The sequence below is a fragment of the Diabrotica undecimpunctata genome, chromosome 10 (assembly GCF_040954645.1).
Source record: "Diabrotica undecimpunctata isolate CICGRU chromosome 10, icDiaUnde3, whole genome shotgun sequence".
NCBI classification, from domain to species: Eukaryota; Metazoa; Arthropoda; class Insecta; order Coleoptera; family Chrysomelidae; genus Diabrotica; species Diabrotica undecimpunctata.
The window spans coordinates 39,168,427-39,184,532 of NC_092812.1; the positions used below are offsets into that span (position 1 = coordinate 39,168,427).

Consider the following 16,106-nt stretch of genomic DNA (forward strand, 5'->3'; position numbering starts at 1 on the left):
AGTGTCGAATGAGTGTCCATGCCTGTCCAGTCTCTTACATTCTTCAGCCAGGAGCATTTTTTTCTTCCTGGACCTCTTTTTCCTTCTACTTTCCCTTCCATTATGAGTCGTAGAAAGTTAATTTTTCTCCTCTGTAAATATGCCCTAGATAACTCGTTTTTCTGTTGTTTACAATATTTAGGAGTTCTCTCTCAGTCCTCATTCTTCTCAGCACCTCGTTGTTGGTCACGTGCTCCATCCACAAAATCTTCAGCCTCCTTCGAAAAACCAGTTTTATGTTCCTCTGTATAATTTGTAAAAACCTACTTACGACTTTTTTATTCTAGCCATCGATATCCAGGTTAAGTTACCTTTTCTTAATAAAAAAAAATAAGAAGTGAATGTATTTTAATTTTATTAACCTATATTATCTTCATTTTTTATAATATTAGCAAAACATTCGCACAAAAATTGCAAATGCAAATATATGCGAATATTCGCGAATGCGTTATATTCATTGCGTTTGGTTATTACTATTACCGTTTTTGCCCCCTTATTTGTGTCCATCTAGCGGCAATACAAGCATTAAACTTAAAAAAATCTGCTTCACTTATATTCCGCCAGTTCTACATAGTTTATTATTTTTACATCTATGGTGCAGATTATGCATCGAGCAAAAAGACAAAAGAGGGAATGTAAAGGTAGTGGGGGCAAAAATATTGTTAGACAGGAAGTGCCATCTTGAGAGGCCAAATTAAACAAGGAAAGAGAGTCTTTCCTTGTTTAAGAAATCAAATTTAGTTGGGTTATGTTACTATTTGTCCCAACTGTCACATGAAATCTTATTTATATTGAAGTTTTTTAACAATTGTTTCACATTTTAGACTGTTATCGTTAATATTTAATTAAAATTTTCTCGTCTAAGACACATTCTGAAAACTATTTTATAGCTACTGTTAATAAGTGTCGGAAAATTTAAATTTGGCGCATTCGCATTTCCGGATATGTCCGCCATCAGAGGCCACTTTTTTGGTCGCCTTTTCATAACGATTAGATTCCCTCTTTTGTCTTTTTGCTCGATGAGATTATGGAATATGATTCTTCAATAGCCTCTAATCTTCTTTAGTCGTTTCTGTAAATTTATGGTCCATCCCTAGGATGAACTGGTAGGTGATGAATGTTTACTTTTGCAAACTGACATCTGACATTTCAAGTGACCCTGATATTTAAAGACTGTTTTGTTGTGACATTTAGGACTTGAGCACTGTAACTGTAGTAGAAATTTGTTGAGTTGTCTAACAATGTAAGGTACAATGGGTTTTTAATGCCATATAATTTATACAAACAAATAATGCATGTCTAATTATAAAGGATCCTTTTCAAGACTTTTAGATAAGAATATTTATAGATAAGTGTAGGAGAACCAATGAGGAACTAAAATCCTTACATATCTTAACATATTTTGATATTTTTATATGAATCATCTACAATTTAAGAAGGTGAGTAAATGTCAAATTTTTTATAATGTATGTAACTAACTTGATTTCAAAGAACTACAGAGTATTTTTATATATTCTTCCTCAGTACATTGTATACTGTTTTGTACAACAAATTTTAACAAATGTATATTTATTTCCATTAGATTACAACAATTCAGTTTTTATCAATTTTCTTTTTTTTTTGTATAATTAATACTGGATTACTGATCATAAATATAATAAATTGCCTCTTAGTGGTTAAAAATATTCAACATTTTAGGCCTCCATAGAAGCACATTGTTCTATCAATTAATCAAAAGTTTATTAACATTTTGGATTTAAGCCTTCTCCATTATTTATCTCCCCCACAAAGTAATCATAAATATTTTGCAGATTTCATATGGTATTTTGTTATTGTTAGATGTTAAAAACAAATGTACAAGTTGTTTATCTTTATCTGTTGTGTACTCTTCTTCTTCTTCTAATACCACTACAACCCTTTGTGGGTCTTAACCTGCTTAACAATGTTCTTCCATTCTACCCTGTCAGATACTTTCCTTCGCCACTGCCTGATATTCATGGTTTTAAGATCTTCCTCTACGTCATCTATCCACCTTTTACAGGGCCTTCCTCTTGTCCCATTTGCTTGTGGTTTCTATCTCTGAATTACTTATACAGCTCAATTATCTGGTATTCTTTTTAAGTGGCCAAGCCAGTTTAGTCTTTGTGACTTTACAAATCTGTGCTCTACATTAGTTCATCCAGCTTATAGTTCGTTTTTATTCACCACAAACCATTGCTACAATGGGTTTGTCCAAATATCTTTTTCAATATTTTGTGCTGAAATATTCTCAATTGATTTTCATTAGTGGCTGAAAGGGTCTACGTTTCACATCAATATGTGACCACTGGTTTCCACTTTCCACATCTTGTCTATTAGGACCTATATTATTAGGTGTGAATGGTCAACCCCCTACAATGATACTTGTGAATCATAAATTGTATATTTCCGACTAAGAATCATAAATTGTAAGAAGTTTATTGCGGACAGCACTTAAAACGGGTATTTATTTATAGCTACGGTCGGGCCAAAACGTAAAAAAACACTTTTCAATCTTATTTTCTCTCGTTATAAGCAAATTAACCTCGCTATAGAGGGTTATAGTTCAATAAAAATTTCACGTTACATCTAATGTACCTCGTTATAAGCGAAAACTCGTAATAACCGTGTTCGTAATAGAGGGAGTATAATATATATATATATATATATATATATATATATATATATATATATATATATATATAGAGAGAGAGAGAGAGAGAGAGAGAGAGAAGAATCTAGGTGAATACCAAGGAGGATTTCGCAAGGGAAGATCAACAACCGATCAATTTTTTATGCTAAAACAAACCCTGATCAATTGCTATGAGTACAAAATTTCAGCACAAGTACTTTTCCATTGATTACAAAGCCGCCTACGATACAATAGATAGAAATAAAATAACAGAAACGCTAAAAGAATTCCAAGTGCCAGAAAAAATAGTAAGATTGGTAAAAATGACAATTAGATAAACCATTTGTGCTTTAAAATGCGACGGTACCGTCTCAGAAGAATTCTAAATAAAAAAGGTGTTCCCAAGGAGACCCGTTGTCTACCTTGCAATTCAATATTGTTCTAGAAAAAATTGTAAGGGTTAGTGGGATAAATACGGCACTATTTTATACAAAGAGCACCAATGCTCAGCATATGCTGATGATGTGGTTCCCATTGCAAGAAATTGAATTGAACTGGTAAGGATAGCAAAAGACTGATTTGAGAAAGCTCTAAATTAGGACTGAAAGCTATTATATATATATATATATATATATATATATATATATATATATATATATATATATATATATATATATATATATTTTTTTTATTTTTTTTTTATTTATTTATATACAGCATCCATTTACTTACAATTTTTACAAAGTTACATCTTACAATCAATAAATTATTAAAATAACAATCACAAGTTTTACAAAGTTACACCTTAACAACAATAAATTATTAAAATAACAAACACCTCAGAATAATACAAACATATAAGAATAATATAGATGTACAACAAACTTATTGTAAGATACTTTTTAGTTGTTTTTTAAACAAACTAATTTTGGAGTCAAAAATATCCATTTGTCTTGGTAGGCTATTAGCACTCCGGACCAATCGTGTAGTTGGTTCATTGATACCATAATTAGTGTGGTGAAATGGCACTGAAAAGATTTCTGATTGTCTGTTGCTTCTACTAGGAACTTTAAGACTAACAAGCGATAAGAGTTGAGGACAATCTATAAAAGCATTGATAACTTTGTGTAAGAAACATAAATCTAACAATGTCCTCCTTGACTCAAGTGTTGGTAAGTTAAGACTATCTCTTACCCACTGATAGTTGTATTCCTCTCTCCTGTATCCACTCTTATAGGCTGCTACCCTCAGAAATTTATTCTGGACTCTTTCAATCTGTTGAATGTAACAGTGGTATGATGGGGACCATACAACTGATCCAAACTCCAGAATGGGTCTAACGAGACCACAATAAAGTTTTCTAAATGTAAACAAAGACAGGTCCACTGATGTGCGTTGGATAAATCCCAGCACTTTCATCGCTCTATTTGTTACTTGGTTGATGTGGCTTGAGAATGACAGTTTGGTGTCTAACCAGATTCCCAAATCTAATACTTCATTTTTCGAGGCTAGTGGCAAGTTATTTATGTAGTAAACAAATTCAATTGGATTTCTTTGCCTTGAGAATGTCATTTTATGACATTTGTTTATATTGAGTGACATTTTGTTTAAAGTGCACCAATCATAAAATGATTTAAGATCTTCCTGTAATATGGCAGCATCATTCCAGGATTGAATTTTTCTAAACAGTTTTACATCGTCAGCAAACATAAGAACATTACAATTTTTGATTTGTTGTACTAAATCAACCAGAAACAAACAAAACAAAACAGGGCCACAATGGGAGCCTTGTGGCACGCCCGATGGAACTGTTATTTCAATTGAAGTGTCACTTCCCAAGTTAACTGCCTGCGTACGGCCACTAACAAATTCTGTAATCCACTGAAGAAGGGGATCCAAAATACCCAAAGCTCTTAGTTTTTGTAAGAAAACCCCATGGTTTACCCGATCAAATGCTTTGGAAAAGTCAGTATAGATTGAGTCAACCTGGACTCCCTCTTCAAAGCTGTTGTATATATGATTCACATACAAAACTAGGTTGGCATCTGTTGACCTCCCTCTCATAAAGCCAAATTGTTCAGGATTAAAAATGCTTCTAAAACTCCATGTCAGTTTCTTACTAACCAAACAATCAAGCAACTTGGGCAGCTCTGACTGATTACAGACAGCTCGATAGTTTGATATATCGTTCCTTGCACCCGATTTAAAAATCGGCTTTAAAAAACTTTTCTTCCAGAGACTGGGAAAGCTACCAGTACCAAGTGATCTGTTAAAAATAAACAAAATTGGTTTTGTAAGTACACATATACATTTTTTCAGAAAATAGGCTGGGATTCCATCCGGCCCTGCACATAATCGGTTTTTACAATTTGCAATAGTATCATAGACCTCAGTTGCTGTAAGTATTATAGAACTCAAACAAATCGAACTGTCAAAAATATATATATATATATATATATATATATATATATATATATATATATATATATATATATATATATATTACAGGATATTAATATTATTATCCAACTTGTAAATAAAATACATTTTGGAGACGGCTATCGCTGTATTCCCGTTCTCCTCCGCCAATCCTCCCGGTCCAAGGCATGCTCCTCCTCCAAACCTCTTTGATTCCATCGCTCTTCTAATTCCTTCATTCCATGAGCGTCGAGGTCAACCTCTTTTTTTTCTTCCATGTGGCTTCCATATGTGAAGTTTTTGGGGCCAAAGTTCGTTAGGAATTCTCAATAGGTGCCCAAACCATTTTAAACCTCTTCTTTCTATTCTGTCAATGACCGTTTCTGTAGCATTCATGTTATTTCTTATAGATTCGTTAGTCTTCCTTTCCAGCGTTGATGTTCTAGCACTACTTCTCAAATAATCCATTTCAACTGCCAACAATCTTCTCTTCAGGTCTGCATTAATTGTCCATACTTCAGAGCCACAACAAAGAACTGATTCAACCATGGTTTGCCCTATTCTTTTTTTGTTTCTTTTGGAAATGTTGCGATCCCAGCATAAGGAGTTCAGACATTATACAATTTTACTTCCTTGATTAATTCAGTGTTTAATTTCGGTTTCTCCCAAACCGTTCTTATCAATGAGTGCACCTAAATATTTAAATTTTTCCTCGTCTATCAACATTTCAAACCTTGCATCTGAATTGATAACTACATGTTCTGTTTTCTTCATGCTGACTTGTAACCCCCATTTTACATATTCTCTGTATAGACGCTTTATCATAAATTCTAGATCATAAGAATCTTGAGCTAGGATGACTTGGTCATCTGCAAAGTTCAGGGAGAACAGTACGTCATTTCCTATGGGGATTCCCATTCCCTGGCAGTGGTTTTTCCAATTTTTGGAGGGCTGCCTCAATATATAAATTAAACAGTAAGGCTGACATACTGCGTCCTTGTCTTAGTCCTTTAGTTACTTTTATTGGCTCTGATAGTTTATTTCCAGTTTTTAGGTAAGTAGTATTATCCCTGTATACTTCTGTGATTATTCCTAAAATGTATGGACTAATGCTGAGTTGTTGTAAAGCTTGCCACAATTTAAGTCTTGGAACTGTATCATACGCCCTTTCTAGGTCGATGAAGGCTAGATGTACTTCGGTACCAACCGCTATTCTTTTTTCTATTAATTGTTGGAGTATAAACAAGTCTACCAGGCGTAAATCCACTTTGGTCTTCTCTAATTAGATGTCCTACATCATCTTGTATTTTTCCATTTATTATCTTTCCAAACAATCTCCCGAAAGTAGGGAAGACACTTAATCCTCTGTAGCAGTTACGATCTTTTCGATTCCCCTTTTTAAAGATGGACACTTGGTGAGCGGTTTTCCATTCAGATGGTACTTTAATTTGTTGGCAGCATTAATTCATTAGAAAAGTTATTCCTTCTATTAGGAGTGGACCTCCTGCTTTAAGTAACTCTACAGCTATATTGCCAGGTCCTGGAGATCGCCCGTTTTTTAATTTATTTAACGCAGTACGGACCTCTTTGTTAGTAGTATTAATGTTACTATTTGTTTGTCTCTCCGTACTGTATTCCTCTCCCATATATTCCAATCTGGACTCTTGGAGTAAATGTTTATAGTGATTTTCCCACTTTTCTATCGGAATTAAGTTGCGTAAGGAGTTATGGGTGTTTTTCTTTAGATTAGTGATAGTTTCCCATGATTCCGTAGTCTGAGAACCACCAATTAAATTTTCAACTTGGACACATTTTTGTTCCCAGAAATTATTTTTTGCTTCTTTTATTTGATTGCGTACTTCTCCGTTTTTCCTTTGATATGTTATCTATTGCTAGATGTTTTATTTGTTTGCCATTTCTTATATATTTTGTTTTTTTCTTGTATTATTTCGTGTGTGTATCATCTTGGTGTTCGTGGTGTTCGAGGTGTTTTTCGTGGGACTGAAAGTTAATATTAATAAATCCAAGTACATGGAAATCTCGAGCCATATCTGTAGTCTGTATATCTGATAATAAATTTAAAAATGTGATGTCTTGCAACTGTTTTCAATTATTACTCAAAACATGGCATTTTCATATCAACGAAATAGTAACAGAAGATAGATTATAACAAATTTCTCCTTTGATAAATCTGTTGATAAAGAATTTTCTCAAAAACGTTGTTCCGAAAAAGGATATCTGTATAGAAGAAAAATTAGTACCGTTTAGAGTTAGAGGACGGTTGAGTATTTGACAATATATTAGTAAAAAAAGACATCAATTTGGTATAAAACTGTATTGACATAAATTATGCATTGAAAAAAGATACACCTATAACTTTCAAGTTTATTGCGACAAGAATAAAGTACCAAATCAATCGTCTCCGAAAATGTAGTATTGACTTTGTCTAGTAACCTATTAGATTATTTTGGATTCTATATAGGATTTATGAACATTCTATTTCTGTTCGCAATTTCGACTCAATTTCAGCTCTAGGTCAACACCATCTTCATATAGGTCACAAAATTAATTTTGAAAACTTCAGAACCATAGCCCCCATCCGCTTCAATAAACCAAGAATTATCCGAGAAGCCATAGAAATTGAAAAAAGGCCAAATTGTCTCAATAAAAGAGATGATAGCATACGGTTACCTTCGACTTGGAGACCTGTCATAAAGAAAATACCGTCCGCTCCACCCGTCAATCAAAATCCTACTGTCAGAAATGTTCGCGCCAACCTCCGCGACAATTCCCACTCTGCCTCCCACGCCAACCTCCACCCAAGCCATGTCACCATCGACGGTATAAATTACCCTTTCTCTATTCCCAGCACCAGTAACGCATTGATTAGTGATCAGTGTAGTGTCTGGCGGCTCGGGAGACTGAGACCTCGGAAGCCCTGAAGAAGACATCGAAGATGATGTTGATAGCTCGGCGCAATGATGACCGGCACGGTTGAATCTGTTACACGGAAGACTGTTAAGTTTAATATTAATTCCTGTAATAGTATTAATCTTAGTTCTAGGTTTAATTGTACTAACCGCGGAAACCTTTCGGAACGCGATAGATATATATATATATATATATATATATATATATATATATATATATATATATATATATATATATATACAAAACCACCAGTTTATTAGGGATGCACTCAGAAGGTTGGCCGAGATGTTAGAGAAACACTCTTTTGACTTTTTGTCGAGCTTTCGGAATGGTTTTATTCCTTTTTCAAGACACTAATATATTATATAACAAAAATATGTAAATATTCACAAAATATCACAATTTGTCAGTGCAACTTAATAGTCGTTGAGATTATTTAAAATAAACTTTGACACTCAACATTAAAAATACAAATATAAAATATAATAATGGATAATACATTCTAAAAATTTATATATAGGGTTTTTATCGCGGTTCTCAAAGAATTAGTTTGTAAGCACTTTTTGAAATTATCATTATTATATCTATTATGAAACACACATATATATCTAACATAACCAATGTAAAATTTAAAATAAACTATCTTTAAATTAAAATTCTTATGAAACTAATTAAATTATATAGACAATGTAAATTTTAAACAAACTATCTTTAAAATTGAAATTCTTATGACACTAACTAAATTATATTAACAAAATTTTGTACCTTTCTGTCACTGAATGCCTAAATGAACTGTTTTCCACTATATAGATTTTAATCACCACTCAATGTCTTCGTTCTCAGCTTCGGTTATCCTTGTTTTTGTGAAATTACTTTTTCCAATTATCAGCTTCCACCAATTTAAAATATTTTTCTTCTTAACTGCATTTATATTTATTCTTCTTTTTAATACACCAATATCCAATCAAAAATAATATATTATATAATTTTATTTCTACTAATCTCCAATCATAATATGATTTTTAATTTCTTCCAATCATATTTTCTTTATTCTGTTTCTTCATCTTCATTGAACTTACTATATTGAACATTTCACCAACTGACTGACTGTATTCTATCTTGAACTATATTGAAATTAGGACCGACTGACTTTATACTGTAACTCTCTGACTTCTTACTAACTCTATCTAACTTTCTTACTAACTGACTGGCCATTTTGAATCCAAATCACCGAGTATTTATACCTTTTCAATCTTCCAGAACCATCTGGCAAGAAATCCTATTCGATTTGTTCCATTTCCTACATCTCTGAATTTTCTGGAATTATTCTATTTCGCAAACAGGCCATCTTCTGTGATCTAGAGAATTCTTTACTTTTCTATCGAGAATTTTATCGACATTTAGGCTTTTCTGTAACTGTAACTTATTCCGAGTAGGTATATTTGGTTGCCTATTCACATGGCTCACTTAAATATATTTACAATATTATAATTATTAAAATAAAACTTTTTACACTTATTATATGCTAATTTCTTAAGAATACCCTCATATAAATAATTTTTATAAAATTCTCTAGTATATAACTTATTAAAACAACCAAACACCCCCTACATCCAATATTATCTACTATATAACTTATAAATTATTTTTTCTCCCTTTTACATTTAAACACTATTTTTCCTTCTCCCATGTTCAATATCATTTCAATATATATATATATATATATATATATATACACTCGCGATCATAAAATCCGGGTCATCTTGAAAATTTCAAGTTTCTTAAATATTTTTGCCTCTGGTGCAGTAATAACCTTTTTTTTGGCTAATGTATTTTTTATTTGTCATCAATGTTTGTTTTGGAAGAAAAAAAATGGTTTTTTAATGTTTTTATTGAAAAAAACAAAAAACAAATCAAATTGTTGATAAAACAGACATACGAAAAAAAATGGAAAATACAGAACGTGGTAAAAAATCAGTGAAATTTCATTGACCAATATCGTGTATTACCTCCCCTTGCTCTAATAACCTCTTGCAGACGACGGGGCATACTCCCAATTTTTCTCCGGATTACATGTTGTGGTATGTTATTCCACTCTCTCACTAACAGATCCTTAAGCTCCTGTGCGTTGTTAGGAGGAGGTGTATGGGTTTGAATACGTTTTTTCAAATCGTCCCAGAGATGTTCGATGGGATTCAGGTCCGGAGACCTAGCTGGCCAGGATACCCTCGTAATTCCAACTTCGTCCAAGTATTACATACTGATCTTGGCAACGTGCGGTCGCACGTTGTCCTGCATAAAAACGGCGTTTTCTCCAATCCCTGCCATGTTGGGCATAACATGTTATTCCGGAATCTCCGTAATGTACCTTCGTGCAGTTAGGGACCCATTTTCGATGAAGGGTAATTCTGTGTGGAAGTCAGAAGATATACATCCCCAAGCCAGGACCGAGCCTCCACGAAATGGCATTCTTGGAGCAATGCAAGCTTGTGAAAATCGTTCACCGGTTCTCCTCCAAACTCTTACACGTCCATCGGATCCAGTAAGGCAGAAACGGGATTCATCTGATAATAACACTTTGCTATGATCGTTAATTCCCCAATGCGCGTATTGTCGAGCAAAAGCTAGTCGTGCAACTCGAGGCACCCGGCGAAGTGGCGGTCCTCTAGCCATTACCCGAGAAGATAGTCAAGAGGAACGAAGTCTTCTTCTGACTGTTGCAACACTAAAATTGCGATTTCGTACTTCCTCTAGACGATTTTGATGCATAACCGCAGTTGAGGTCCGGTTTCTTAAAGTCTGAAACACAAGGAAACGGTCATCTAGTGCCTTGGTCGTTCTTTTTCGTCCAGAGCCAGGTCGCCTGGTTAGCAAACTTGCCTCCTGAAAGCGTTGAAGCACTCGTTGAACCGTAGAAAGGCTTACGCCAACAGTTCTTGCGACTTTCCGTTGAGTGTGACAGTCTTCCACAAGTGCAACAATTTGTGCCGTTTCAACAACAGTCAAAGGCATTTTTGTCAAAAAATAAACACTAATAATGGCACCAATAAACACTAATGGTGGCAATAATAAACGTTTGTCCGTTGCATTTGAACAGAAAGTCGAAGTACAAACGAGACATTTAAAACAAGCGGAGTTACAGGTAGCGTTCATTTTGGGAAGTGTGCACTTTACCGCGAAATCGGCACTATTGGAATTCTTTGTTACAAAGGAAACCGCAACAATTCTCAGAAACATGCATTAGTTTGTATTTGTGTTATTATTATTTACGATAAAGCTCGTTAAAAATGAAATATCGGTGATTTTCAAGGTGACCCGGATTTTATGATCGCGAGTGTATATATATATATATATATATATATATATATATATATATATATATATATATATATATATATATATATATATATATATATATATATATATATATAGCAACTAAAAGTTACGTGTTTTAAGATTTTTTTTAAGTCGTCTGTTTCTGAAATAATGAATTTATTCCATAATTTTGGTGTATATATACATATACTAGGCACGTGTTTGTCTCATAAAAGTGTGTCTGTAGGTTAAGAAATGGAAAACGGGAACGCGAGCAGAGACCTAAGAAATAAGGATATTAATTGGTCCAGATATGGACTTGGAACAGAGGCAGCCAGGGTTAGAGGTAACACAAGTGGTTTTGTTGATTTGTCAAATGATTATGGTGCCGGGGGTCATCAAGCATCAGGGGCTAATGAACTATTTGCAGAGGAACAAGTAAGTATACCCATTATTAACAACTATATGCGGTTAAAGTACAATGTCAGCATTTAATTATTATTATATCACTTGCTAACCACAAGTTTATTTGTAATGAATCATGTTAGATCAACTTTCTTTTTTTTTTCAGTTTTCTTTTCCAATTTCTAGTATGTCGTATTTTTAATTTTATGTTATATCTTTCTTATGTTTTCTTCCACCTACTGAATTGTAAAAAAGAACCGTACTTAATTTTACAAATTTAACACCGTGTACCTCAGAAACAAGCTATCTTAGAACCATTATTGTTCTACAGCTGAGACTAGGTACTTACAAAACAGCTTTTTTAATTTTTGTTTAGAAAATATTTTATTTCGCTTTCAAAAAATCCGTTGCTTTTAATGTTATCAATATAATTAAATAAATGCAATATATGTTTGGTATTTTTATGATTATATTTTGCTTTAGGGAGATGTGCCTTGGTGGAAATCTAACTTTTTTATATCCCAACCGGTTTTGTTTGGAACATGGGATGGTGTTTTCACATCTTGCTTAATTAACATATTTGGTGTGATAGTATTTTTACGATCAGGATGGATTGTGGCACAAGCTGGAGTCTTTAGTGGCATTTCTATAGTTTTATTCTCAGGTAGATATAGTTCGATGTATTACTTTTTGTATTTATATTGTTGTATACAAAAAAGAAGAAGCTGCCATTAAAAGATGATTGAAATAATAAAATGTGGCTAAGTGCATAAACGAGAATATAAAGGAGAATAAACTAAGGAATTAATGTAAGGAAAAAATAAGGAGAATTAAAAGAACCTATAGAGCGTTCCACGTTAAGAAAATAACATTAGGCTTATGGAGACCAGTGTTGCCAAAACTCTCAGGCATGCGGTTTACTAGATTGTCGATATATTTTTCGAATTTCCATTTTCAATTAACATTTAAGTTGCAATTACTAATTAGATTTATGCATTCCAAGCGGTCCGTTTATTTGCTTTTAAATCTTTAATAGCCGGCAAAGTGTATGATTTAACTAAGCAATATTTTCTACTGATTTCTATGATTCATGGTAGGTATGTGATATTCTTACCGATAAACAAATAAACTGTCGTTACTATAATTAAAATAAGATAAGATAAAATTATCTTTTGTAGATACTATTTATTTAATTAAAATCATTTTCCCTACTTTTCATCTCTTGTTTCGAATGGGCACTTTTGGTCAATTACGTTAAAAAACATTAATTTAATTCATGTCTGTGAAAACGAAAATACAAATGATACGACCCTGAATCGTGCTTGTGTTCATCCTGGCATCGCTGCGCTTCTATCGTCCATAAGAAATACATGGCCCTATCTCCGCAATGTTATTTTCTTAACGTGGAACTAGTTAGATGATGAGATATAACCAATCTAAAAAAGAAAGTAAGAATAGTAACACAAAAGCATTGTATCAGAAAAATAGTGAGCATAACAAAACCGTTAAAGGTAAGATAAATGACATGAAGAATTATATGAAAAATATCAGACGATAAAGAGTATGGCTGAATGTATTAAAAAACTCTTAATAGAACAAGAGGACCAAGAATGAAATGAAAATATATAAGGAGAGGATGTGGCGATAAAAAATCAGCTAGACCAATCAACGAAACAGGAAATTAATGAATAGCCCTAATGGGGGAAGCGTACTGGTAGTTTAAGAGCGTAGGCGCAAAATTTCAAGCCAATGCTTTTTAAACGCATTCATTTTTTTCGAATCCTGAGAAAACTAATAAGTAGTTTTGAAAAATTTAAACGCAGAATGAAAGAATACATTATTACTGAGGGCCGAAAGTCCCTGAAAACTTCTATAATATTTATTTTAATAAGTTACAGAGACGAAAAAAAGAGAAAATTTTGTGTGATTTTTAATTTCAAATATCTCATTCAAAAAAAACTTTTTGTTTATTCTAAAGGACTTTCAGTCCTCGGTAATAATGTAATCTTTCATTCTGCGTTTAAATTTTTCAAAAATATTTGTTAGTTTTCTCAGGATTCGAAAAAAACGGATGCATTTAAAAAGCATTGCATTAAAAAGCAGAATATTTTTCTTTCCATAATAACTTCATTTTGGCGGGCCGGATGTCTGATTATTACGCAAAAGGCTAGGCTTGATCCCTACCGCCGATGGAAACATTTAGATATTTTTAAATATCTAAATGCTCCAGGTCGACTCAACCTTATAGGGGTAATAATAATCGGTTAAAGCTTGGCACTAGCTAAGCTATACGCCCAAACTGCAGTAGTGACGTTAAGGGAGACAGACTATTATTATTAACTCCATTCTTCAGAAAAAAATATTAATTTATTGAAAATGTTGAACCTCTTTAAAAAAACGTAGCCTTACTGAACGTAGAACAGCAAACAGCATCATAACTGTGGGTGGAAAGCAACTGAAAGATTTTGCGGAATTTTGCTAGATGCTAGGATACATTTAAATTGTAAATAAAATGATCAAACATCTAATAAAGACAATCAGAATCAGTAAGGTAGGTTTAACAAGGAAGTCATAAAAAAATAGTAAATGGATAGGCCAAATTCTTCTGAAATTAAATACAAGCGAGACAAGCCTAAATTTCAACATTTCCACAAAATACAAGCAGAAAGTAAAAAAAAAGACAAAACATGGAAATAAATACAGCAAAATTAATGGGGACAATAAATAAAGTTGAAATAAGAGCACAAATACTTCTAAAACTGCTTCCTTGTGGCATGTTTAAGTTAAATATGTTTATATGAGATGAAGTCACAGTTGATTAATGGAAATTACACTTGTAACTAACTAATGTTTGACGTAGTTGCCTACAAGATCGAGGCCAAGTAAGTCAACCATCAATGTTGAAAAACATAACCTAGAAACAGTAACTTGTTGGTTATATATTTTCGCAGAATTTTTAAAATAATCTTTTTAAAAACGATTTCCGAAGTGGAAATCAGCAAGCATTAGTTACAAATGTAATTTGCATTACAATCAATTGTGGCTTAATCCCATATAGACATAATATTTAAGAGCACAAATAAAAACAATTCATTAGTTTTGATTTTTGTTTTGTTATCTAAATCTTATTGTATTTAAACCTATATTTAACATTTTTTATAATTCTAGTGTTCACTGCCTTGATATCAGTGCTTTCAGCGGTAGGAATATGTGAAAGATGTAGAATAGAGTCTGGAGGCGTCTATTTTGTTGTAGCACATACACTTGGATCAAGATTCGGGGGATCACTTGGTCTATTATATTGTTTTGGCCAGGTAAGTTAATAAATTATGTACAGTTTTTTTAGGAAAAATCATATATTTCATGCAGAATTTTTTCAAGTACTTTAAGTATATTTAGTACCAACTATTTTTAAAGACTTAATGAAAAGTAAGTTACTGAATCGTGAGTCTAAGCTGAGAATCTACAAAACAGTAATTAGACCAGTGGTCACATATGGATGTGAAACGTGGACCCTCTCAACCACTGATGAAAATCAACTGAGAATATTTGAGCGCAAAATACTAAGGAAGATATTTGGACCAACCCAATGCAGCGATGGTTCGTGGAGAATTAAAATGAATCACGAGCTGGATGAACTAATGCAGAGCGCAGATATTGTCAGATTTGTAAAGTCACAAAGACTAAACTGGCTTGGTCACCTAGAAAGAATGCCAGATAATCGAGCTGTAAAAGTAGTCCAGAGATGGAAGCCCCAAGGAAACAGAACAAGAGGAAGGCCCCGTAAAAGATGGATAGTCGACGTAGAGAGGGATCTTAAAACCATGAACATCAGGCAGTGGCGAAGGAAAGTATCCGACAGGGCAGAATGGAAGAACATTGTTAAGCAGGCCAAGACTCACAAAGGGTTGTAGCGCCATTAGAAGAAGAAGAAGAAAGTACCAACTATTTACAGTTAAACAAATACTAGCCAAAGCATGGGAATATGACATGGACGTTTACAATCTCTTTGTAGATTTTAAACAAGCCTATGATTCAATAGATAGAACAATTCTACCTAATATACTGAAAGAATTTGGCATACCATCAAAATTAATACGACTAGTGCAAATGACAATGACAGAAACAGAAGCACAGGTATGTATTCAGGGACAGATCACTGATGCGTTTACGATAACGCAAGGACTGAAACAAGGCGACGGACTAGCTCCAACGCTCTTTAATCTTGTTCTGGAATATGTAATTAGACGGTTGACGGTGAGCGGAAATAACATACTTACAAACAAGTCTACCCAATTAGCAGCATACGCAGATGACATAAACATAATGAGCAGAACAATGAATGCAG

The 16,106-nt window shown here is 33.2% G+C and overlaps 1 protein-coding gene across 2 annotated transcripts in view; it reads left to right on the forward strand.

Moving 5' to 3' along the window:
* Positions 1 to 1,100: 1,100 nt before the first annotated feature.
* Positions 1,101 to 16,106, forward strand: part of LOC140451813 (solute carrier family 12 member 8) — a 47,408-nt gene continuing 32,402 nt past the window's right edge. Inside the window, exons 1-4 of one of the 2 annotated variants that reach the window (XM_072545682.1) lie at positions 1,101 to 1,478; positions 11,601 to 11,791; positions 12,242 to 12,422; positions 14,927 to 15,072. In XM_072545682.1, the coding sequence (XP_072401783.1) occupies positions 11,609 to 11,791; positions 12,242 to 12,422; positions 14,927 to 15,072 (510 nt within the window). In that variant the 5' untranslated portion in view covers positions 1,101 to 1,478; positions 11,601 to 11,608. The remainder of the gene's footprint in view (positions 1,479 to 11,600; positions 11,792 to 12,241; positions 12,423 to 14,926; positions 15,073 to 16,106) is intronic. The other variant, XM_072545681.1, reaches the window with a different exon arrangement.